Genomic DNA, 27818 nt, shown 5'->3' on the forward strand with positions numbered 1-27818 from the left:
TCTTTTCTGAACTCTTTCAAGTTTCACGACATCTTTCCGATAGGAAGGAGACCAGAATTGCATGCAATATTCTAACAGTGGCCTAACCAATGTCCTATACAGGCACAACATGACCTCCCAACTCCTGTACTCAATACTCTGACCAATAAAGGAAAGCGTACCAAACACCTTCTTCACTATCTTATCTACCTGCGACTCTACTTTCAAGGAGCTATAAACCTGCATGCCAACATCTCTTTGTTCAGCAATATTGCCTAGGACCTTACTATTAAATGTATAAGTCCTGCTAAGATTTGCTTTCCCAAAATGCAATACCTCACATATATCTGAATTAAACTCCATCTGCCACTTCTCAGCCCATTGGCCCATCTGGTCAAGGTCCCATTGTAATTTTTTGCTGTTCACTATACCTCCAATTTTGGTGTCAACCGCAAACTTACTAACTATACTTCTTATGCTCACATCCAAATCATTTATATAAATGATGAAAAGTAGTGGACCCAGCACAGATTCTTGTGGTAATCCATTAGTCACAGGCCTCCAGTCTGAAAAACAACCCTCCAACACTACCCTCTGTCTTCTACCTTTGAGGCAGTTCTGTATCCGAATGGCTAGTTCTCCCTGTATTCCATGTGATCTAACCTTGCTAACCAGTCTCCCATGGGAAACCTTGTCGATTGCCTTACTGGTCATACCGGGCAGTTTTACTGGTTCTTCCTTCTAGTTATGCCCAAGGTGCACATAATATTGGGCTTTGGGCTTCATGTCAAAGAGGAACAAAAGTCCCCAGAAACATGATTGTAGCTCTCTTTCTGTTCCCTCTGCCCACATCTTAGAGGGTCAGCTTCTTCATCACATGAAGAAAGTAATGCTTTTGAATGTCATTTATTGAGAGATGGTGGATGGCAACACATTAAATACCTGAAATCTACATTTGAACTGAACCTACTTTCGAACTTTCTTCAAAGTTTACTGGAAAGTGGTCTAGGCAGAGAGGTTTTGTACTCAGAGGAACACTGCCATTCATTATGGGCATGCTTTAAAGATATGGGCTGTCGGACTTTGAGCATGTGCAACACATGGGGATCTTCATAATACAGGTCTTTGGACTATGTCTCATGAACATCCCAACATTAGAGTAAATTCCGTGCAAATGAAAACCCAAAGAGACTGCATTTATTAACTTCACCTTATTTGTGGGCTGTCAGGAATAATCTAAAGGTTGGTAAATGCTCAATAGGTGAACAGGCACTGGTAATGACATTGAGCAGTGAAGGACATTGAGATCAATAATGTGGTCTTGTCATAGCCAGACTGGAACTGAAGACATATCTTAAAATAAAAATTTTTTGTAAGTTAGTTTTGGCATAATAAATAGACTGGTAGTCAAAATTGCCATCCTGACTAGATCTTTAAGTTGTGTGCCCAACCAGCATTGTTGTATGGGTGTGAAACTTGGCTCTTGAAGAAAGTGGAAAATAGAAGTTTCATTGTGGCAGGGATGAGGATGTTGAAGTGGATCAGCCAAGCCACAGGATGAGACTGGACCCAGAATGTGAGCATCGGGGAAAAAAATCATGGCGGCCAAAATCCAGCAAGATCAGGAAAGAAGACTGACAAGTACAGGTATATCCAACAAAGGCCAGACGATCATGTTACAAGAACCAAGTATGAAGTGGACTCAGGAAGAGGAAGACAGTAAGGTCAAGAAGGAGGTTGATGCTTGTGATCCAACAGGATATTGAGGAGTAGGGCCTCTCCCAGAGATCAGGAAAAGTGAAGGGCCTTTGTGAACTGTGATCACACCTAGTTGATGAGCAAGAACAAAGAAGAAACATTATATTTTGAGATATTGAATATTTTCAATAAAGACTTATATTCATTGATATTGTTCAGAATTTTAACGGAATAAGTGGGTGGTGCATTAATTCTCTCTTTGTCTTTCTATCTCTCTGGAGAAAAATAGACAATTCAAATCAGGAAGGGATTGGGCTGACTCCAAAACCTTCCCAAACAAGTTCTCCACTGAGCCATTTAAAATAAAAGCAGCAAGGCAATAAACTGAAACATGCATCCAGTTAAGACCAGTATTGTTCAATACCTGACCTGGCTAGTTCAGCATGTATTGTCAAACACTAAATTCCCTTCAGAAAATGTTGGTGAGCTATGTTCTTGAATTGTTGCAGATTATAGAATCCCTTCAGAGTGGAAACAGAGAAGGGATACCAGGATTTTGATCCAACAACACTGAAGGAATGGTGATATATTTCCAAATCAAAGTCCCAAGTCCAAGTCAAGTTACCTCAGACATAATCCAGGGTGATATGGGATGCTCCTGGCAGCACGTAAATGAGGCTTTAATGATCAGGTTTTGAACCATAATGACCTTAATTGCTTGGGGCCGGCAGCAGATTCATTTTTTTGCTGCCCTTGGATACCCCTGGACTGGTATACTTAGGTTGAAGTCCCACCTGCTTCAGAGGTGTGTAATAACATCACTGAGCAGGTTTATTGGAAAAATAGATTAAATTTTAAAAATTGAAACATTGACAAAAGAGATCACAGAAAAAAAAGCATTATAATGTCATAAAAATGGCTTGAAGGGGAATGGGGTAAGGGAAAGCTTTGGCATCAAGGTGGCAAACCAACATTGAGGCTGTGACATCAAATGTATGCCAACCACCCCCTTCACTCTGATCCAGATCGCAAACTGTCCTAATAATCCAATCCATAGAGTTAAGACACCACAGAAAGAGGCCACTTGGTGCATTGAAAAACACTATACTTAACCCAAAATAACTTCCCAGCTGAGTAACTGCATTATTCATGCTGGATCTGTGCCAGGACATCATAATAATGAAGAGTCTCATAAACAGTGTTGCAGTGAGCCATGCACTCTTCATTTAGCATGCCACTCAAAGAGCATAGTTCCCCTAAAATGCAAAGAGAAGCACTAGAGACAAAAAAAAAGGCTTTCAAAATGCAGAAGGATTTCATGAAGACCATCAGGGAGTCACAATAGTGAAGTATACGAAAGTATGAGAGGCATAGACAGGGTTGATCATGAGAATCTTTTTCCTAGAGGGGACAAAATTAAGGTGAGAAGTAATTAGTTTCGAGGAGATCTGAGGAAAGGTTTCTTCACCCAGAAGGTGGTAGAAATGTGGAATGTGGTGCTTCAAGAGTGGTAGAAGTAGGTACTCTCACAACATTTAGGAAGCATTTGGATGAGTACTTAAAATGCCAGGGCATCGCAGGCTGTGTACTAAATGCAGGTAATTGAGATTAGTGCAGTTTAGTGTTTGTTGGTCAGGGGAGACATGGTGGGCCAAAGGATCTGTTTCTAAAATGTATGACTCTGTGAACTCTACGAGTCAAAGTTTATTAAGATTGCGATCTGGGGAATGAGTTGGGAATGTGGATTTGAAATCACAGTCAGATCAGGCATGATCTTATTGAATGGTGAAAACATGATCAAGAGGCTGATTAGCCTACTCCTGCTCTGAATTCATGTGTCCATGTATGAACATACACCAGTAAAGAGTTTTCCCAAGTGCATTTCCAATATGTAAAGTATGAAAGGAAACTTGAATTGGTGACAAAGAATATAACAAATTTATTACTTGGAAAAATAATTTTTTTCCCCATGTGCAAGAGATCAGTCAGCAATCTTGCCTGCAGTGATGCACTTCAGGATATTGCCCATCAACTTCAATGGGCGCCATGCTGCAATTCTCTGCTTTATGCAATCAGTTGGCAAAGATTGAATTCATAAAATTGTCCCTCACAGATGTTTCTTACTCCACAGGAAAAAACTTTTGATTAATTTTAAACATCAGATTTTCAGAGACTTAATAGCAACAGGGTTCTACATCAAAGGAAATTGTTGTAAAGAGGTCACATCTATGTTGTGTTTAAAAAATACATCAGGAGCACTCTTGCTTCCTGTCCCAAAATTATGATTTCCTATTGTTCCAATTTTCCATTAACATCGAAATCACAGAAATATTACAAGGTACTCAGCCCATCATATCTGCACCAACTCTCTGAATGAAGTTTTCACTTAGTATCTTTCTTCTACTTTCTTCCTCAACCCTGCAGGTAACAGTTTTTGAAGGCTTTAACTGAATGTAGCTCTATGCACTCGTAGACAATGCATGCCAGACATTAAACACTCATTGCATTAAAATGCCTTTTATCCATAATCACTTTTGCTGTATTTGCCAATTACTTTAAATCCATCCCTTCTTGTACTTGATCTTTTAGGTTTGAGGAGGAGTTTTATCCCTACTTACAATGTCCAGACCCTTAATGATTTTGAATATGCCTCTATCACCACTCCTCTCAGTCTGACCTTTCTCCAAGGAAATTATCCCAAATTTCTATTCTACCTTTGTAACTGTCTAGAATCATTCCAGTGAATTTTGTCTGCGCTCCCTCCAATGCCTTTACACCCTCCTGAAAGTGCAGTGTCAGAATTCGATGCAGTACTCCAGCTAAGACTGAACTAGTGTCTTAACAAGTTCAACACAGTCTCCTTTCATTTGTACTCCACACTCCATTAATAAAACCCATGAAATTATTGACCTTATTAACTGTATTAACCTTTATGGCAATGTTTCAAATCAGCATGATGATGAGAACATCCCAACCACCCTCTGTCGACAGTGGGTAATTTCAAATCGCCTCTTCAGTCTGTGATTTTGTGGTAACGTCTTTGTCAATCTCCCGCCAGCTTAGATACAACCAACGGCCTCACCCTTCGAAGTTCCTTTAAGATTTTATTTTTAAGACCAATTTCTAGTTTACTTTAACCTTCTGTAATTTTTTTTCACATATCACATTTGCTTCTTTTGCAAATCACTTTTAAATCTATTTCCTATCATTCTTCATTCTTTTACAAATAGAATCAGTTTAGAATTAGAATTCCTACAGTGTGGAAACAGGCTCTTCAGCCCAACAAGTCCACATCGATGCTCCGAAGAATAACCCACCCAGACCCATTCCCCTACCTTATTGCTCTATATTTCCCCTGACTAATGCACCTAACCTACACATCCCTGAACACAATGGACAATTTAATATAGCCGATTCACCTAAACTGCACATCTTTTTGTGGGAGGAAACCAGAGCATCCAGAGGAGTGCTCAGACACAGGGAGAATGCACAAGCTCCACAAAGATAGTCGCCCGAGGCTGGAATTGAACCCAGGTCCCTGGCACTGTGAGGCAGCAGTGCTAACCACTGAGCCACCATGCTGCCCTGATAGCTTAATCCTATCTGCTCTATCCAACCCCCTTATGATTTCGACAACTCCTTTCATTTAATCATTTTTGAAAACTGAAAACTGTATTATCAATACAATAAGCTTTTATAATAACCTGTGACTTACTTTTGATTTGGTTGTGGTCGAGGTACAAGTGTTCAAGACTGAGGTGGATGGGTGGAACTATAGTGAGTTGATTGTGTGACAACTGCAAGTCTATTATGGATGACACGTTAAAAACAAACTCAGGAATTCCAGTGTCGGAAATCTTGTTATGATTTAGCCTGACGAAAGACAGCTTTGGAAGTCCACTGAAGTAGTCCTGTGGGATGGTTTTAATGGAGTTATTGTCCAAGAAGAGTTGCAGAGTTGAATTGGGGATTTGTGGGGGCATTTTCTTGAGGGCATTCTTGGCCAAATTGAGCTGCAGTAGACTCTTCAGTCCTTGAAAAGTGTTCGCCTCAATGGCAAGGTCTTTCAAGTTGTTACCTTGCAGGTCCAGCAATATCAGTTTGTCCAGGTTGGTGAAAGCTCCCTCTGGTATGCGAGAAATCTTATTTCTGGCCAGGCGAAGATGCTCTAAGCTGCTTGGCAGGGGTGCAGGCACTTCCTCAAGATTATTATCATCCATGTACAGGTGAAGCAGATTTTCCATCTTCTGAAACAGGCCTTTATCAATGTTGCCATTTGTAATCATATTCTTATTTAGGTTTATCCATCTCAATTGGGTTTTGTTCTTGAAGGACTTTTCTGGGAGTGCTTCGATGAAATTGTTCTGAATGTACCCATACAAAACCCTTGATGGCATTTTGGGCATCTCTTTGAGGTTTTGGTTGTCACAGTACAGGGCATTTGAATAAGTAGAAGGGCATCGACACTCTTTCGGGCATTCATAAAAGTATTCTAGACGTTCTAAATAGTTTGTTAGATCCTGGCTCATAATGCCTCCACTTAGGAATAAAACAACTAGAACAGGTTGGATCACACCTTTCATGTTTGCAACTGCCCTGAAAGGAAAAATACAGTGGATAAAATAAAAATGTTCTGTGACACTTCTTGTTTGGCATCAAATCAGATAAACATCTCATGTGAGAAGTGTTACCAATTTGCAAACTGGACAGTGGACCCATCAATCTGTCCACACTTCAAGATGATTGAGGAGTCATCATTCTATCCCTCATTAGCCCATCCCCACCTCCCCACAATGTTATAATGCCATCAATGTTCCCTCAGAACTTGGAGAACCATGTAATCTTCTGGAAAATTTTGGAGCCCGTGACAAAGATATAAACCAGTTTCATGGTGAATAAATGTTCTAGAAAGTTCCACTCTGCCCACTTCAAGTGTCTGAAACAATTCCAGGAGAACACATGGACTGCTGCAATTCTAAAAAAATGATTATTTACCCCACAATATGACCACTCAACTGGTCCAACTCCCATTTCAAAGGAGACAAAGAGTCAACACTGATTACACCCACTGGCTAACTGAAGTCAAATCTGTTCATCACTTCAGTCCAAATAAATGCACCAAGCATTTTCTTTCTTCCAAGATACCTACCTCCTTATATTGGAATTATATTCCATACAGTCATAAAGGGATCTGACCTCATGTAAGCCCATTTTTCAGATTTGTCCTGCCTTCAGAAAGTCCACTAATTATATATATCTATACAGCTCTACATTTTTCTATCTTTATCTGAAAGGCAAGCCTTCTGACTGGCAGTGCTAATGAAGAAAGTCATTCCTCCTGCACTCCCCCCCATGTCTAGTTTTTCTCTGATGTATTTGTGAGATTTGGATGTCACTGATTAGGCCAGCAATTATCCTTTTTGCCTTTAAGAAGAAGGTGATGAGCTGCCTCCTTAAACCACTGCAGTCCATGTGGTCTGGGAACACCTGAGTACTGCGGAAATGAGTTCCAGAATTTTAACGCAGTGACAGTGAGGAGTTAGTGTTAGTTTCATTTAAAGTTGTACCTGTGTGCTCTTTAGTTCTGCTTTTAGAATCTTAGATTACCTCTATATTACTAACTGCTGAATCCTGCCACATTTCACTGTACTTTCAACAGTGAAGTTACATTCTATGAGTCTGCTTTGCATCTGAGATAACTAGATACAGAGCTTCCCCATTTCAGTTTCCTACAGAAAATCGTATTAATTTATTTTTGTTTTTCATCATGATTTCATCAGGATAATTTGCAAGAATACAATTTAAGAGTAAAGCCAATATTTTTAATGCTTGATAAGACAGTGCTGATTGGTTGACAGGTGGAATCTGATTGATACTGGCATTGCCGTTATTATGGAGATGTGGGTGTACTGTAGCTTTAAGAGTGTCAAAACCTAGAACTACCTGACAGTGCCAAGTTTTCTCAACAAAATATAATGTAATATTTTGGTCCAGTAGCTAGGGTAGCTGGTTGCCTGGAAATGACAAAACAGATTCAAATTTGGCCAATCAGTTTAAATTATACCCCAAAAAATACCAACCTCCAATCAATTTTGAATTTAGTATATTGACAATTTTAATCTTAAAAGTCATTTACATAATCCAACACTTTTGTGGGAGGCGGGCGGTAATAAGACTGGGAAAAATTGAACAGTTGGGAGGAGAACTGCTAAGCCACCAGCATCTGCAGACTGCCTGGAGAATAGCTCTCTGAAAGGTACCTTTATCGATCAGTAACTTATGAAACAGAAATCCCTAAGAAGAAGAAAAGACGACCAAGGAAGATATAAGGAAAAGATTCGGCATCTGTCTGGTTTTGAAAATTTAAATTTTTGGTAAATCTTAATTAGAGGTTTTATCAGACTGGTATTATAACAGAGAAAGTAAAAGATAGGTTAGAGGAATGAGTTGTAAATAGATGTTAGTGAATTATTCTCTTTATACTTTAAGAAATAAAGTTGTTAATTTATACCTTAAATAGTTCTTGGCCTCTTGAATTTTCACAGATTAATGTACAGGATAAATCTTTTCTGTGTTTCTGGTTTAAATTAAATCAGAGGGCTTACCCCCTGACGTAACTGTTTGGGGGCCCATCCAGGATTTGAACTGGTTTAGACAGATTTGAATAGATTTGGGGGTATAGAAAGTCCCAATAGATTTAAACACTGACAGGTTAGTGTCCTAGATCCTTATATAAACCATAGGTGAGGCACTTGGTTTAATTTTGGTGACTTGTGGTTGATTAAACTAAAAGTGAGAGAAATGGCTCTTAAAATTGCTAAAGAGATTCTGGAATTTGAAGATGATCTTCAAATTTGCCAAGAAAGTTTAGAAGGAAAGAAAAAGGCCATATTTTTAGAATTAGCAAATAAGTTAGATTTGAGTTTAACCAAAGCTGGAATTGTAAGGGAGTTACTCAAAAACTTAGATGTATCAGAGAAACAGACAAGTACAGTAGAGGTAGAAAAACCTTAAATTACAATTGAGGAAAATGGAGTTAGAAGATAAATAGAGGGAGAGAGAGGAAGAGTGAAAGAGAGAGAAGAGAGAAAGAGAGAGTGAAGAGAGAGAAAGAGAGAGAATTTGAGGTTGGGAAGTTGAGACTTAGTCAGCAAAATCAAGTTAACAGGATGGAGATTAAAAGAGATGGTAATGATTAAAATAAATATGTCAAACTCTGCCACATTTTGATGACAAAGATGTTGAAACCTTCTTTATATCATTCGAAAAATTGGCTAGCTAGATGGAGTGGTCTGAGGATTTATAGGTAATGCTAGTTCAGACTAAACTGGTAGGCAGAGCCAATGAGGTGTTTGCCGCATTGTCAGATGAGGTGTCAAGAGATTATGAAGAGATTAAACAGGCAATTTTAAGTACTTATGAATTGGTACCAGAAGCATGTAGACAATGGTTCAGACTTATGTTGAGTTCGAAAGAATTAAACATAGTTATTTTGATAGATGGGTGTGTGCTTTAAAAATAGATAGGACCTTTGATGTTATTCTGCTGGAAGAGTTTAAAAGCTCACTCCCAGAGATGGTAAGAATTTATGTGGAGGAACAGAAAATTTCAGGAAGTGAGAAGGGCAGCAGAATTAGCAGATGAGTACATGCTGGTGCATAAGATAAGCTTCCGGCCAGAATCTTGTCCTGTGAGGGTAGAAGTTGGGAGAAGGGAAGATCCTACATGATGAAACAAAAAGAGTAGAGAACACTGGTAAAAATTTACCACATGTTAAAGAAGTCTAAAAGGGTGGACAGGAGGTGAAAGGCCTCAGATGTTTTCACTGTAATGGAGTGGGACACAGAAAATTACAGTGCGGGTGGTTTCAGAAGGGCACTGGCAAAAGGTGTTTTCACTGCCAGAAAGTGGGACACATAATGTCACAGTGCTGGTATTTAAAGAAAGGCACTGTGGGAAAAGATGTGCTAAAAGAAGCTAAACCAGTGGCATTAATGAAGTTAGTAAAGGAGACCCCATGAAGAGCCGAGGTGTTGCAGAAAAGTGCACAGCTTAGGCAGGGGCTGCATATGGAGTTAGTAGTGTGTTGCTGGAAAAACACAACAGGTCAGGCAGCATCCGAAGAGCAGGAAACATTGATTTTCTTGCTCCTCGGGTGCTGCCTGACCTGCTGTGCTTTTCTAGCAACACACTCTCAACTCTGATCTCCAAGATCTGCAGACCTCACTGTCTCTTATAGAGGTAGTACCTGATCTCTGCAAAGAATTCACCTCGTTGTGTAAAGTTTACTCAGAAAGAACAGGGGGAGATGGACTAGAAGTTATAATTTTCAGAGATGCAGGATCTAACCAGTCACTGATAGTAAGGGTGGGGCGATTATACAGTCTTTCTGAACTGTTCCCCAAGAGTATGGTAATTGTGGGATAGATGGACAGAACCTTAGTGTTCCCTGAGGTAAGATCAGGTTGGAGTGCCAACTCAAGACTGGGTAAGTTACAGTGGGAGTGATTGACAGAGTGTCAGTTCCAGGAATTCAGTTTGCTCTTGGGAATGATTTGGCAGGGTCCAAGGTGGGAGTGACACCCTTGTTGCTAGAAGCCCAAGGAAGACCAAGAAACTGAGGAGTTAAAACAGAAATATCCTGTTATCTTTCCCAGTCTGTGTGGTAACCAGATCTCACTATCAGAACTCACAGCACGTAGCGAAAAGTAAAAAAGGTGAAGGAGTTGAGGTTCAGCTCGCAGATACCCTGTTAGATGTAATGGTGCAGGAAAAATCTGAACAGGCAGAAGGTCAGACAGAAGTGTTTATTTCTGATAGCTAAGAGACTTGCAACAACAAGACAAGACAATCAAAGATATATATGTAGACGCATATTCTAAAAAGGAGGCAGAGAATATTCCAGAAGGTTATTATCTGAAAGATAGAATCTTAAGACAGAAATGGAGACCACGGATGGTTAATGCAGAGAAGAAATGGTTCAAAGATTGTGTTGCCGGTAGTATAGAGACAGGAGGTGTTACGGGTAGCACATAAATTACTATAGGAAGTCACCTGGGGATATGAAAGACTCAGGCCAAGGTACAAAAACATTTTTATTGGCCTGGAATGCAGAAGGTGTGTCATACATGCCGAATGATAGATAAGCCACAGGTGGTAATAAAACCAGCACCTTTATTGCCAATTCCTGCATTTGAAGAACCTTTCACACTGGTTATAGTTGATTGTTTAGGTCCTCTCCTGAGAACTAAAAGTGGGAACCAGTACTTGCTAACTATAATGGATGTGTATACCAAATTTCCGGAGGCAATTCCATTCCAGAGTATCAAGGCAAAAAAGGTGGTAGAGGAGTTAGTAGCTTTCTTCATACGGTATGGGCTACCCAGAGAGATTCAGTTGGACCAAGGGTCAAACTTTACTGCTAGGCTGTTTAAGGAGGTTATGGATAGTGTCGGAATATAGCACTTTAAATCCAGTGTGTATCATCCTGAATCCCAGGGAGATTTAGAAAGGTGGCATCAAACACTGAAGACCATGTCGAGAGCATACTGTCAAGACTACCCGAATGACTGGGATCAAGGTATCCCCTTTGTATTGTTTGCCTCTAGACACGCCCCAAATGAAGATACTCTTCACTCCCTTCGAGTTAATATTCGGGCATGACGTGAAAGGTCCTTTGAAATTAATTAAAGAAAAATTGACAAGACCAAAGTCAGACATCTCACACTTAGATTACATATCAGAGGTGAGGGAGAGACTAAATCGAGTAGGTGAGTTAGCTAAACAGCACCTAAACAGGACACGGCATGGAATGAAACAGGTGGCAGATAAAAGCTCTGAGACTCATACATTTTCTCGAGGGGATGATGTGTTAGTACTGTTACCAGTGATAGGAGATCCCTTCAAAGCCAGGTTTTGTGGTCCCTTTCAAGTAGAGAAAAAGTTGAGTCAGGTGAACTATCTAGTGAAGATGCCAGATATAAAAAAAAGTATCAGGTATGTCATGTGAACATGTTGAAACCATGTTATACAAGAGAGAATGAACTGGAGAAACAGATGTTAGTTACTGCCCCGCAGAGTGAGGAATCTAATCTAGATGATGTGGATTTTGATGTGCCTCAAAATAGATTAAAAGAAGAAGAAGTCATTGAAGAATGGGATTGGTTATAAGCTATCTGTCTCAGGAGCGTAGAACACAGTTGAAAGATTTGTTACTGCAGTTGATACATAAGAATCAGATGAGGAGGACTAATGCTACTGTACATGAAATAGATTAGGGAGTACTGCTCCAATAAAACAAAACCCCTATCAGCTTAATCCTTTTCAAAGCCAGACAGGTCCAGATGGAGGTGGAGGCCATGCTTGATGAGGACATCATCGAACCAAGCCAGAGCAAGTGGAGTTCACAGATCATCTTAGTTCCCAAACCGGATGAAATTCAATGATGCTACATGATTTATTGGAAGGTCAACGCCGTTACAAAATCAGACTGAAATCCAATTCCTAGATTGGAGGACTATATTGAGAAAGTCAGACAAGCCTGTTACATCACCAAGTTGGACTTTATCCATGGTTACTGACAGGTACCTTTATCAGAGTCGTCAAAAGAAATTTCTGTATTTGTAACCCAAAATGGGCTATATCAGGTTAAAGTGATGCCCTTTGGAATGAAGAACACACCCACCACATTCCAAAGAATCATGAACAGAGTTGCGGCTGAGTTAACAAACTGTACAGTCTATTTGGGCGTTATAGTGATCTTTAGTCAGTCCTGAAAAGATCACATGGTACAGTTGACAGAGCTCTTGGAACCACTACGAGAAGCAAAACTGGTGAAAAACTTAAATAAAATGAAATTCGCAAAAGCAGAGGTGATGTTCTTGGGACATAACATCTGTCATGGAAGGTTAACCTCACAGAAGACAAAGACAAAGGCCATCAAGGAATTTCCTCCACCAACCTTGAAAAAAGAGATACTTTGATTCTTAGGACTCAGCGGATTCTATCAGAAGTTTGTTCCAAACTTCAGCAGCAGAGTGACACTGTTAACCAATTTGCTGAAGAAGAACACAAACACAGGACAGAACAATACCAGGCGTCATTCCACCATCTGAAATCAATATTAACCACCAAACCAGTTTTAGCTACACCAAACCTTTCAAAACCTTTTAAAGTTGCCATCAATGCTAGTGACATAGGAGTTGGAACTGTATTACTACAGGAAGATAAGGATGGGATTGAATTGTCAGTTGGTTACTTTTTGAAGAAGATCAACATCCATCAGAGGAAATATTCCACAATTGAAAAAGAACCTTACAGCATTTTAATGTGTATCTCACGAACAATGTGTTGGGGACGGCAGTGTACACGGATCACAATCGTCTTACATTCTGAGAATGCTTTAAGGTCAAGAATATGAGACTATTTCATTGGGGTCTCATGTTACAGACTTTTATTTTAAAAATCATACATATTGAAGGTTATAAGAATGTAATAGCAGATGCCTTATTGCAGATTTAACTGATAAAGTTTAAGATGAGGTTTGTGTTTATTTAATGTTATACATATTTACAGTTATGGGGGAAAGAGGTAAGGTGAACTTAGATTAAAGTTATGGTATATTAGGGTAATGTGTTTAAAGAATAGAGAAAAAATGCAGCCATCTTTTCATTATGATGGTTCTTTTTTTAAGGGGGAGCTGTTATGAAGATGTGGGTGTATTGTACCATTAAGAGAGATAAAAAATAGCAGAACTACCTGATAGCACCAAGTGTTCTGAACAAGATACAATGTAATCTTTTGGGCCGGTAGCTAGGGTAGCTGGTTGCCTGGAAACGACAGAACAGATTCAAATTAGGCCAATCAGTTTAAGTTATATTCCAAAAAATACCAATATTCAATCCAGCTTGAATTTAGTATATTGACAATCTTAAAAGCCAATGACGCAATCCGATGCTTTGAGGGGGGGTATAAGACTGGGGAAACTGTACAGTTGGGAGGAGAACTGCCAAGCCACCTGCATTTGCAGACTGTCCAGAGAATAGTTCTCTTAAAGATACCTTTATCGATCAGTGAAACAGAAATCCCTAAGAAGAAGAAAAGAAGATGGATGACGACATAGAGAGAAAATTCAACAACTGGAAGGTTTTGAAAAGTTGAATTTTTGGTAAATCTTCATTGGGGTTTTATTGGACTAGTATGATAGAAGAAAAATAACAGATAGGTTAGAAGAAGGCATTGTAAATAGTTGTTAGTTAATTATTCTCTGTTATACTTTAAGAAATAAAGTTGTTAATTTTTACTTTAAATAGTTTGTGGCCTCTCGAATTTTCACAGATTACTGTAAGGATAAATCTTTTCTGCATTGCTGGTTTAAGTTTAGCAGGAAGGTTTACCCTGTGACATAACACTGTGGAGATGCACCAGTTGATGATTATTGACAGTTAACAGTCAGACTTTAGTTAGATTTTAAACTAGGCAGGTTGACTCTGATTGATCAAGATTGCCCTGACAGTGAACCTAAGCTGTTGTCTATTTTGCTGAGTTGAAACAGGTGCAGTGTATGAATATGCTGTTTCTGACAACCAATTTAGGATTGTCAGTCATGTTTGCAGTATGTCACACTTGTATGTACTGGAAGCTACACAGATTAATACAAAGGGCCCTGTGCTTTGCAGACAGTAACTCACAGCAGAGAGATAATGACCAGACAACATTTTAGTGATCTTGGATGAAGTATAAGTAGAGCATTAAGGAGAATTGTTCTTCTCTGAATTCCCCAATGGGATCTTTCACATCTGCCTGAGAGAGCAGGTGAGGTGTTGATTTAACTTTGCAACCAAAAATAATGCACCTCCATTAGTGCAGCACTCCCTCAGGACCTCACTGGGAATCTCAACCTAGATTTGATGCTAAGTGTCTTGCCTGGATCTTAACCCAAACTCTTCAGACACATGGGTGTGAGTACTTATTTTGGCACTATTGAATACACTTAAGATATATTAATTAAACTTGTCTTTAGCAGTCATACATTCACTGAATGCTGGTGATAAGTGACCAATAATCTCCTATATACCATGTTATCAATATATATTTCTCTAATCATCTACTTTATTTTTCCCAACAGCTATTATGTACGTTGAAATGAATTTGCTATTAATGTAAACTAAGCAGGATTCACCAGCAAAGCAATTATTGTCCCAGACCAACAATCCACACATCTTGAATTCATAAATCGACCAACCAGTCTGATAATTAGGGGGCTGGCAACAGAATGAAAGACAATAAAAGTTATCGAAGTTAAAGAAACCCAACAGCTTCAATAATGTTCTTTGGGGAAGAAAACTGTCAGCTGCTACCTATCTGTGCTACCCATGATTCATGTTCCATCTCACATGGTTGGCCTGTGAAATGATCAAGCACACTCATCCTCTGAGCGCATTCTGGAAATGACTAATAAATATTTAAGAACAAAGAAAACGCAAACAAAAATATTTTCATTTCATCTCACACCAAGCTATGCTTTTCTGCGGTACTCAATTCTAATTTCTTCTTCATGTGATATGGGTATTGTCGGAAAGTTCTGAATTTATTGCCTTTTCCCCATTGCTCTCATGTGGTTTTGCTAGGGCCATTTCAAACACCAGTGAGGACTCACTCATATTGCTCTGATTCCCTTCTCTAAAGGACATTAGTAAACCAGTGATAGCTTCATAATGATCATTACTGTGAATAACTTTCAATTCCATATCTGTTTAGCTGAATTTAAATTCTATCAGATAGCTGTGCATGATTTTAACGAAAGTCCCCAAACCATTTACCTATGCCTCCAAATTACCAGACCAATGATATTACCACTACACCACCAATTCTTGCACAAAGCAAAAGTATCAACATTGACTTGGTGATGCACCCTAACATTTGAGGCAGGAAACCATGAATTCAAGCCACTCCAGGAGAGGTGCGCATGTAATTTCAGCTGATACTTTGCTACAAGCCTGACGAAAACCTGACCATCTGCTTAACTGGATGTAAACAAGATTCATGGCATTGTGTGAAGTGCAGGAAGGGTTTTCTCATTCTCCTGGTCAATGGCATTAATTCACCATTCTTTCACTGATGCTGGAACAATATCCTGGAACTCTCTCTGTGACAGCACTGTGGGTATACCAACAACACGTGGACTGCAATATTTCAAGAAAGCAGGACACCACTACCTTCTCAAGGACAGTTAGGGATGGGCAAAAAGTGCTGACCTGGCCAGCAATGCCCACATTCATAACAAATTAAAATATTATCTTTCAACTGCTGTTGCAAAGAAGCAGATTGGGCTTGAAATTGACCTCAGCCAAATCATTGAATCAGCAATAAAAACAGAAAGTGCTGGAGAAACCTTGGAGGCCTTCCTCCATCTGTGGACAGAGAAACAGAAACATTTCAGTTCCAACATGGCTCTTCTTTAGAGTTGATAGCTTTTGCAAGTCACACTTGATTTTGTTTTCTATCTATCAAACAATGTGCCAACTGGACCTCCCAGTTCACAGTGAATCCGTTTTCTCACACTACCATAGACCAATCACACACACCTATTAACTGATCATCTATCACTTTCTCCTTTCAAGACCTCACTGTGTGCAATTTGCCTCTAATAATAGTTCACTTCATTTGCAGTGAACTACTCGGGAATATCCTGAGGACATGAAAGGAGCTAAGGTACTTATAGAGAACACATTTTGGGTACGGTGCACATTTCTGGACGCTGGCCCCTAGAAAATATACATTGGCTTAAAGTGACTCATGCATTCACCAAGTTGTAACCAGGATTTCAAGATTCAGATGATAAAGATTGGATGCATAAATTTCTTTATAAAAGTTGAAGGAACAATTTTTTGTATTTTGTAAGGCAGTGATCGGACATAGGAATACAGGTAGTTAGAAGTAAATTACATTGCCCTGCATCTGGAGTCACAAGCAGGCCAGGCCAGGTAAGAATGGCAGATTTTGTTCTCTAAATGATATTTGAAAACCAGATGTGTTTATGATCATCAAAGATAGTTTGAGAATCACCATTACTAGTTTTCGTTTCCAAATTTTATTGACTAGGTTTAAATTCCATTAATTTTCTTTGTAGGTTTGAAATACATGTCCCAAGACCCTTAGCCTGAGTTACTGCTTGGTAAGTTTAATGTTTTTGCCGCTATGCTACTATCTCCCCGAATGATGGAATTGCCTCATTGGGTTGAATGGCCTTTGTTATAAGTCAGCTTTAAATAATTTTAAAATCTCATTACAGTACCCTGGCTAACCAATTGTGCTGCTGAGTTAAACATTGCCTTGAGACAGTGAAAAATACTGGAAAGACATAGCTTCTTTATTTTTCTTTCTTTCCATATTAGCAATGATGGTGGGAAGAGCAGGAAAGCCAGAAAAAAGTAACATGAGACATCAACAAGCACTACATCCCAGGGAGAGCTGCTGCCATTTGTTACTATTGTTCTCTTTTGACAAGGCAGTTTTCAAACCAGTTCATTCATTTGGCATTGATTCAATCAGTCTTGACCTTTAGAAGCCTCCCATAAGGAACATGAGGAAATAGCACAAGGAGCTGGGAGTGATACTGGAGGCAATAATGCGAAATAACAGTGACTCAGTCACGAGGAAAAGATGGAAACAAAAGGAGACTAGCAAATTACATACACCATAGGGGCAGTTATTATTAAAAAAATCAAATGGAAAATATCCTGAGAGAAGAATGTCTCAAAACTAAAGCTTTACTATGCATGGAGCCACATTATGATTCTTCTCCTGGAGTAAGCCACCAACACGAATATGCGCAACACCTGATCTACTCCACACTGCATTGAAATATTCAGATGAGTCACTAAAGCAGTCACGAGCTGGGTGGTATAAACATTCCCCTGGTACCCTGCTTCTTGGAAATGTAATGCATCTGGTGAGAATTTCAGCTAGTAGATCTTAGCACACCAAAAGAAATTGATGTTTATCAACAACTTAATGAGTCCAGTTTCAAGACCCAATGTGGGGAGCTGAGCACATCACCTCGGTTACCAACGCCTGTTGAATACTGAGACAGTGCTGCCCTGTCAGAGGTTCCATCTTTCATTATGCTTACTCAAGGCCACACCTGCCCTCTCAGGGCAATGTAAAAGATCTCGTCATTGTTTCAAAACAGAGCAGGAGGTGTTTTACTTAGTACCCTGGTCGATATTTATCCCTTAATCAGTATAATTAAATGCAGATTATCTGTGTGACTATAACAGTGCTTCCTGTGGGACCTCACTGTGTGCAATTTGTTAACCACATTTTCAATGTCGTGACAGTTATTATGTTTCCCAAATACATCATCATCTGTAAACCTGAGGTAGTCTAAAGCATAATAGAAATTCAGGTGTTTTCCTTCTTTCATTGTTCAAAACCATATTGGAGAAAGTGGCTCAGGTGCAGTGAGCAATGGGAATAGACAGGATAACTCAGAGGAGAGAAGGGGAAATGAGAATAACCCAGGACAAGAAAACTCTGTGTTGTCCTGGGCTGAGAAACGTACCTGGTCTTGCAGCTGTCATGTTTTAATGGGCGGCACGGTGGCACAGTGGTTAGCACTGCTGCCTCACAGTGCCAGAGACCCGGGTTCAATTCCCGTCTCAGGCGACTGACTGTGTGGAGTTTGCACGTTCTCCCTGTGTCTGCGTGGGTTTCCTCTGGGTGCTCCGGTTTCCTCCCACAGTCCAAAGATGTGCAGGTCAGGTGAATTGGCCATGCTAAATTGCCCGTAGTGTTAGGTAAGGGGTAAATGTAAGGGTAGGGGTATGGGTGGGTTTCGTGTAGGTGTGGACTTGTTGGGCCGAAGGGCCTGTTTCCACACTGTAAGTAATCTAATTATTAACTTTATTAATTAATTTGTTATTAGTTTATTATTAACTCTTGTCGCAGTATTTTAGTGTGCTACACTATCCCACGATGGTTCACAGGAGTAACTATCAAATAAAAGTCTGAGTCAAGTAAGATGAGGAAATGCAAAGCTTGGTCAAAGATTTAGATGCTAAGGAGAGATTTAAAGGAGGCAGAGAGAGACGCAGAAAGATTTGGGGAAGGAATTCATGAATAGACGGTGCAGTCAACTGAAGTCAATCAATTTGTTGAATGATATAACACAGACCTGAAGCCCTCATGTGGTGCTGTCCTTGGACTGGGAGGCTTAGGTTCAAGTCCTACCTACTCCAGAGATATGTAATAGTATCTCTGAGCAGGATGGTTCAAAAAATAGGTTACACATGCTCTGCAACTCTGATCAGATGAAAAAAATAGAGCCCAGACCAGACTCTCTCTTGTGGAGCAATGGTCGTGTCCCTACCCTTGAACTGGGAGGCCTGGATTCAAGATCTGGAGGTGTGTAATAGTATTGCTGTACAGAATGATTAGGGAAAAAGAAGTTAAATAAGAGAGAAGAGCCCAGGCCATAAAGTTGACTGTAATGGAGTGATAATGCTTATGGTTGCCACCAATGGTGAAACAATTAAAATGAAGGATGTTCAAGCCTATATTGGATGAGTATGGATATTTCAGAGGTAAGGAAAGTCTAGAAGAGGCTACAGGGATTGCAGGGGCAAGGACTTGAAAGAATTTGAAAAGAAATATGTGGGTTTTAAAATTGAGGCACTGTTAGTTAGTGAACACAGGGATGGTTGGTAAACAGGACTTGTGTTAGGCTGAATTCCAAATTTCAAAGGTATATATTAAACCAGACAGCAAAGCTGTTCATGTCTAAAGGCAAGAAAGGCATATACACGTGTTTATGTTTATTGAAACATAAAATCATCTGGATTGAATTTTCTTATGAGTACATTTTCTCCATTACAAACCTGAAGATCAAATGTCATTGTACAGTTCAAAAAGGCAGTTTAGTCAGTCCTGATGGATAAGCTTTCAACAATTAATAATAAATAATTGATTTCTCTGATTAACTCTCTGACCTTATGAGTAAAGAAAGAAAACTTAAGTAAAAATAACCTGTAACTGAGAACTTTGCTCTCATGTTGTTCGGTCCTTAGTTTGCCTGATTAGCTATTACATTGATTAAAGTCATAATCAGTTCAATATAGAGAAAGGCTCCATGAAGTCATTATGACATATACTGTAACTATCGCTTTCCATTAAAGAATAAATAAACTTTAGATTGAGAGTAAATGGCAGGAAATAGTAAATCTCTTTCTATCAACCCTCTCCCTCGAGAATGAAATTCTCAACTTTATGATAACTCAAGAAGCCCATTAATGCACACCACTATGTTGTTCTGTGCTCTATACCATCTTTTTTAGGTCACTTGGTTAAAATTAAGAACATTAAATGTATGCACCCTTTCTTTTAAAGTGGTGGTGTGAATGTGTACTAGGATAGACATGTAAAAGACACTGGTGAATGTTGGGATGGAGGGTGAGAGAAGATAAACTGAATGGTATAGAAACTGCAGAAAACTTGCAAAGCGATGACAGCTCACTTGCTGTCCTCCACTGAAGTTCACACTGAATCAGCAAGGATAAGATTAACAATGTCGAAGCATATTTTGTCAGAAGTGAGTCACTACATCTGAGCCCACATGTGCTGCATTTAATTGTATAATCTCAAACACTAGCTTAGCATTCTAATTACCTGGGCTGCTCAATCTGTTAAGACTAAACCTTTCCTTCCTTGGGAGCTTGTCCAGCAATTGGAACACATTTATCAAAAAAAAAACAAATTTATATCTTGGCATTTTTCTCAAGTTGATACTTTCTCAGTGAGGACCCGCGTACATCATAAAATTCGAGCCAAGAGTTTCTAGAAAGCAAGTGGAGAGTTCAACTCAGCAGCATTTTCAGATTGCTACAACGGTGGTGGTTTTGGATTTAAAAGAAGGGATGAGTTTAAATTCTAGACAGAAGGTCATCACCTTGCTTATTAAATCTGCTTTCACCTGCATAAGTCAGATGGCTATTTGTCCCAAATGTTCCAGAATTAAAGAAACATGAAAAAACTGCAATGATGATGTTCATAATTATAAAATACAAAGCAATTTGAAAGCCTACAATTAATGGCTTTTATCAAAATCATCCAAACCCAATTTTACATATTTCTGACAATTTAATTACAGTATTCAACCAACCAGTCTTTTAAGATGTTTCTTTTGCAATGATAGACAAATCCACATCAAATCAGTAAATCTTGCCTAACTTTTCAGATGCGATTGTGTATGGCACTAATGTGGGTGTGTGCTTCACATTGAGAATATACCCACAATTATCTGAAAAAAATCTGATTTATACTTTTAAAATGTGTAAGAACAGTTTACCTGGGATCTCAGAACTTCAGCACTTCACTCCTTTGAACGGCTTTTCCCTTTATGAGAATTTGCTCCTGCTAAAGAGAATGCTGGATATTTTAAATAGCTTTCATCCAATCTTGAGTTCCTGAAACTAAGCAGCAACTAAAAGCTCTCCAGGGTCTATCTTTAACCTTTTACTTTTACATGCACAGCAGAGCTTAATTTGTAGACACACTTCCCACTTTTCAGCAATCTCTCCTACACCATTGCTTGCCTGTTACAGATTGGCTGTGCTTGCATGCTGTGTTTTAATAAGGCAGCCTAATATATAGACACTGATGGAAGTTCTTTTATTTTAACCCTAAAATAGCGGACACCTCCACATTTCATTTTCAGGGGAGGGGTTGTTGGGGGTGGAGTGGTGGGGCAGGGGGAAGACAAGAATCTGTAACAGCTGCTCAAGATGCAATTAATGGTCTAATATGAGGCACAGTTTAAATTATTTTACTGAACATGATGGAATTATTCAAAATGTCACCACTTGAAAAGGATGCAAATTAAAATGGAACCACATGGAATGATGGTGAAAAAAGCTTCAGATCAGCTAATTTTATTCAGTAGTGACATTTCATATTGTTGAACAACTGGGTAAGGAATCCCAGCTGTTTTCTGAACATTCGTTCCTGGAGTCAGGATATAAACCAGATGCAAGAATATTTAAGTATAACATCTAGGGTAGCCGATTCATCCTGTCATTGTCTGAAAACAGGCTTAGTAGGATATGCATTGAATATAGGCATTGTGGATCATTGAAATCAATTCAGATCACACATCTGTTTCAGCCACATATGGAAGATGGCCTTTGCCCAGACTCAGAGAACTGCCAGCTGCCTGCAGCTCTACCTTGGAGGCCTTTACAACACAGGCTTCATTTACTCCCTCCTCACTGACTCAGGCAGACAGAATGGAACAAACTCAGTTAGTACAAGCAAGCAGCATCACTCTCCCTCACTCATAGCTTTTGCCTGAACTCAGAAGCCAAGAACAAAAATACCCCAAAGTCTTCAATCAGGGAATGGTAATTCAGAAGCTGGGCATCTGTCTCCAGGGGTAAGAGTTCAAATGCCACCACATTACCACTAAATTTGAATTTAATTAAATAATACACTCTCATTAATCATAACAATAAAACTATACTGGTTTGTTGTAAAGACCCATCTGGTTCACTAATGCTGTTCAGGGAAGGAAATCTGCACAGTATCGTTCATCTCATTTAAGGAAGAATGCAACTGGATTTGAGGCAGTTCAGAGAAAGTTAACTAGACTATTACCCAGAATAAAACAAAGGGTGGATAGTTTAAGCTTGTATCTGCTAGAATTTTAAACTTGATTGAGACATATAAATCCTGAGGAGTTTTACCAGGGTAAATGTGGAAGGGATGTTTCTTCTTGTGGAAGAATCTAGAACAAGGTGCTACAGCTTAAGGATCGGGGTCGACCATTTAAAACAGGGTTTAGTGAAATTCTTTTCTCTCAGGGGCATGAGATTTTGGAACTGTGCCCTGGAAAAGGTGATGAAAGCAGAGTCCGTGTGCTAAGTTTACCAGAAATCAACTGAAAAGCCAATTTTGGCGACTTTCAAGGAAGCTCTCTCTCCACAGGCCCTAGTGAAGTTTCTCATGCTGTTTCCTCAAACTACCTATGCATCAAGTTCCTATTTCATCCCACTCACCACAGGTGAAGTACTGACTGCTGCTAGGACCTCCCAGAATTCCTCACACCACCATCAAATTTGATGCCCAGCCTTGCATCTGGTCAATTGTTGGCAGTCCGCAGCTGCCCTCCATTGTGAATTGTCCTAGACTTGTTAGACAGCGGGAAATTTGCACTTTGCTTTACTAATGGGATCCTGGTGGTCCTGTTGGGTATGGAGGTGGGAGGGGTATGCGTGATCACTGCCCATGGAGTCTGTCCGAGGTTTGGTGACTGGTGTCCAAAATGTAGGAGCAAAATGGTGAGTTGCGAGGTGTCTGCCCTAACGATTACCTTGGGAATTGCCGTCAGCTGGTTTCTATCCAGTGGGTGGGAAAATGGGACATGATGAAACAAGGTGACATAATATTAATGATGTTAATGTTTGAAAATAAGCCTCCCAAGATGTTGAGAGGGTTAAGTGTAAATGTGAATTTGAGGCAACAATCAGATCAGCCATGATTATATTGAATGCCATAGCAGACTTGAGGGCTGAATGGTCTCATCCTGATTCAAATGTTCATCTATATCATCACCTAATCTGGCTGCCACATGACTTCAGATCCACAACAATGTAATTGGCTCCTATCTCCCCTCTGAAATAGTTTATAAGCACACAGTTCTATGGCAAATCAGATGGGCAATAAATATTTGTCTTCTCTGTGATGTTCATATCCTATGAATTAATAAATTTTTTTTAAGCACACTGTAAGAATTCTTAAAATGTCAGTAAGATCTCCTGCAAGCAGTGGTTTCTAGATGCAACGTTAAGCTGGCTGTCTCAGAGTGATTGATTACGAAATGAAGCTTCCAGTGACAAAGCTCTCTACTATCATGGTCAATATTTAACACGCATGTAAGTGCTTTGTGTGAGCTTGCATTACAAAGGGGCTATGCTGGGGACGTACTGTATCAGCACTGGGGATTTTTGTGGCCTCCATGAATTACACTATATAAGTACAAACATTGCTTTTTATTTATTAGAATAATATACATACTTCATAAATATACTCAATAATATAAGTGTACATTCACGGACCCCACACTCACAACAGGGACCTATATTCAAAGGGAGGACATTGTACACTGGATAATTTCAGGCTTATTTTGAAGGAACTCTCCATAAGGAATATGAAGTAAGGTCATTGTATTTAACCTGAGCACTTCTGCCAAAATGGTCAAAAATGGTAAAGTAACTTCGACAAGACCAAACCTTATTAAAAATGTTAAGCATTCCTTCAGTTTATGACACAAGTTCATAAAATGGAAGAGCAAAATTAGGCCATTCAGCCCATGAAAACCTCTGTGCTATTCCATGAGATCATGGCTGATCTGTTAATCTTCAACTTCACTTTCCTGCCTTTTTCCCATAACCCCTGATCTGTCGGCCCTCTGGAAGTGCACTGTCTATCTCAGCCTTGCATATAGTTAACAATTTTCTAGATGAACGTGATGTGATTGCCTGGATCATGGTCACCAATGCACTTTGGGTCATTTCTCACTGGCCTCTGGACCAACTGCCTAAAGTGGGATGTGAAAATACACTCAGGAGAGGGTCAGTGTGTGGACGGGGAGAAGGCAGGAGAATAGGGTTTGAAAACATACTAGCCATGATCGAATACTGGAGTAGACTCAATGGGAGGAATGGCCTAATTTTGCATCTTTATCTTATTGTTTAATGAACAGTGGCAGGCATTAAAGCAGATATTTCACTGCACTCAGCAAAACATTATTCTGGTCAAAAAGAAGAACTTCATGAGAAGATGAACCACCTGTTCACAAGATGGTCAAACAATGTATCTAATTACAAATGCAGGCAGTTGGGACTAGTTCAGTTGAGAAAATCTGCTCAGTATGGACAGGTTGGGCTTAAGGACCTGTTTCCATGGTGTATGGCTCTATGACTCAACATCTATAGCCCTCTGTAGTAAAGAATTCCACAGATTTGCTATCCTCTGAGAGAAGAAATTCCTCCTCATCTCTGTTTTAAATGAGTGATGTCTTTCTTTAAGATTATACACTGTGGTCATAGATTCTTCCAGACGGGAAAAGAATTGCTTCACATCTACCCTGTCAAGCCCTCTAAGAATCCTGCATGCTTTAATAGGGTCACCTCTTTAATAGGGTCACTGAGTTCAAGCCAAACTTAAAATCCCTCCACATCCAGGCTCAACTTTCTTTGGACTGTCTCCGACACCAATATATCTTTTGTTAAATGAAGGGATTAAAACTGTTCACAATGTTCTACACATGGTCAGAAAAATGCTTACTATAATTTAAGCAAGACCTCCCTACATTTATACTCCATTGCCTTTGAAATAATGGCAAAATTCCATTTCCTTCCCTATTTCCAGCTGACTGTGTATCCCAGTTTTTATGCACGGGAATTCCCAAATCTTGCTTTGCTGTAGCTTTCTGAACTGTGCAGGAGGGAAAGATACATGTTTAGAGGAACATAGATCTCATAAGGATTTTGGTTAGAGCTTTTTAGTGATAGTCTCAGGGGCAGAACCTAACGTAGAATTCAAACTTAGAATTCTTGGAAAGATGGGCACAAATTTGGGTGATAACAGCATGTTGAAGGACTTGGGTGAAGGTGAACATCTGGGAGATGAGGCAGTTTGCAAGGATAGCAAGTTAGGGAGATAATGAGATATTCTGACAAGTGTCAAAAAGCTTTGTCAAGAAAGTCGAATTTAAGGCCATATTTAAGGAGGAGATAGAGCAGAGGGTGTTATTGTTGGGATTGCAGAGCTTTTGGTGTCTATACAAGTAATTGGGTGTTTCAAACACAAACTTCAGATCAACAAAATTAAGTCTTGAGTATTACCTTAAAAAGTGACATACAGAGAAACTGAAACTAAACTGGAAAACCATACAGAAAGCTGAGCAGTGTCTGCACAAAGTAGACCACTGATACTTTAATTCTGTCTCCTTTTTTAGATCAAGACTTTTAGTTTGAAATATGAGCCTATTTGTTTGTTGCACAGATACAGTGTCTGTTTCAGGTTTTTCGCTTTTATGCTTGTGTTGATCACTTTGCCAGTGTTCGGCTTAATCCTGTGAGTTGGGTTTATTCTAGAAACTCCAACACATGACCTCATACCTCCAACTCAATTGAACCTCATGTCACTTTTTCTGAATCTAAGAAATAAATTGTTTCATAGAAAGTGAAAACAAACACCGTTTGCCCTTATAACCTTTCTGTTCGATTGTGTGCAGCAGCACTGAAGAAATTAAACTTTTATTTTAGATCTGATTTGATTTGATTTATTGTGGTCACATGTACCCAAGTACAGTTTAAAGCTTTGTTTTGCAAGTAGCACAGGCAAATCATAACGTACTTAGACAGAGTGAGACACACAAGGTTATGGTGGCACAGGAGGTGCACAAGGCAAGATCAACATTAGCAAGGTCAACATTATTTGAAGTTAAGGAGGAAAGAAACTATTCTTGAACCTGTTTGTGTGTGCATGTATTCAAGCTTCTGTATCTACTGCCTGATGGAAGAGATTGGAAGATATCATTACTGGGGTGGGAGGGGTCTTTGATGATGTTGGCAACATTTCTGCAGCAATGAGAACCGTAAATGGAGTCCATGGATAGGAGGTTGGCTTCCATGATGGTCTGGGCTGTGCACACAACCTACTGTAGTTTTTCATGATCCTGGGCAGAGCAGTTGCTGTACCAGGCCATTATGCACCCAGATACAATATTTTCTATAGTGCATCTGTAAAAATTGATGAGGATTATTAAGGGCAGGCCGAATTTCCTAAGCCGCCTGACTGCCACATCTGTGTGGGATGTTCAGGATAGATCGTTGGTTATCGCCACTTCTTGGAACTTAGCACTCTTGACCTTCTCCACCTCCCCCCATTGATGTACATAGGGGTGTGTCCTCCTCCTTTCCTCCTGAGGTCAATGTTCAGGTCTTCTGTTTTGCTGACACTCAGAGAGAAGTTGTTATCATTGTATCACGATACCAAGCACTCTATCACCTTCCTGTGTTTTGACTCATCGTTGTTCAAGGCCAGTCCTCAGTGCGTAGACAACAGAACACCTGTGATGTGAAAGTTGACTTTCTGAACACTGATTTACTGACATAGGTCAGTCTGCATTGTGACATTTGAATTTGCTGTTTCATTTTTTCCTTTATCTTTCATGGACATACCTGCCTAGGCCAGTGACTATTACCCATCCCTATGCTATTTCTTCAGGCAATTAAGAGTAAACCACATTGCTGTGGGTCTGGAGTCACATGTAGGTCAGACCAGCTAAGGATAGCATGTTACCTTCCCTAAAGGATACTAGTGAATCAAATGGGTTTTACAACAATCCTTGATAGTTTTGTAGTCACTATCACTGAGACTAGTTCCAGATAGCGGAAACTGTAACACGGAAACTGACCTTTTATATAAATTAAATTTAAAATCCAGCATCTGCAAAAGTGAGATTTGAATCAACATGTTGAGGTTATACAGGACATTGGTGAGAACTACTGCGTGTAGTTCTAATTGCCCTGTTATAGGAAGGACATTATTAAACTGGAGAGGATTCAGAAAAGACTTACCAGGATGTTGCCACGAATGGAGGGTTTGAGATAGAAAAATAGACTAGAAAGACTGAAACATTTTTGATTGAGCATAGGAGATTGAGCGAACTTATTGATGCTTACAATATTATGAGGGGCATAGGTAAGGTGAATGTCAAGGGTGTTTTCCTTAGGATGGAGGAGTTCAAAATTAGGGGGCTTTTTTAAAGGTGAGAGGAGAAAGATTTAAAAAGCACGAAAGACAATGTTTTTTTACACAGAGTATGGTTAGTGTGCGGAATGAACTTCCAGAGAAAGTGGTGGATGCAGGTACAGTTACAACATTTAAAAGACAACTGGATGAGTACATGAATAGGAAAGGTTTGGAGAGAGATGGGCCAAATGCACAAAGGTGGGACTAGTTTAGTTTGGGGAATATGTTCGGTGTGGACTGGTTGGACTGAAGGGTCTGTTTCCATGCTGTATGGCTATGACTCTATGACATCCCTGGTGGATGTGATTCTGGAATATTAGTTCAGT

The 27818-nt window shown here is 39.5% G+C and overlaps 1 protein-coding gene across 1 annotated transcript in view; it reads right to left on the minus strand.

Moving 5' to 3' along the window:
* Positions 1-27818, minus strand: part of LOC132825038 (keratocan-like) — a 73953-nt gene that overhangs the window by 1187 nt on the left and 44948 nt on the right. Inside the window, exon 2 of the mRNA XM_060840043.1 lies at positions 5393-6273. Coding sequence (XP_060696026.1) covers positions 5393-6273 — 881 coding nt within the window. The remainder of the gene's footprint in view (positions 1-5392; positions 6274-27818) is intronic.

Source organism: Hemiscyllium ocellatum, chromosome 19, assembly GCF_020745735.1.
Source record: "Hemiscyllium ocellatum isolate sHemOce1 chromosome 19, sHemOce1.pat.X.cur, whole genome shotgun sequence".
Classification (NCBI taxonomy): domain Eukaryota; kingdom Metazoa; phylum Chordata; class Chondrichthyes; order Orectolobiformes; family Hemiscylliidae; genus Hemiscyllium; species Hemiscyllium ocellatum.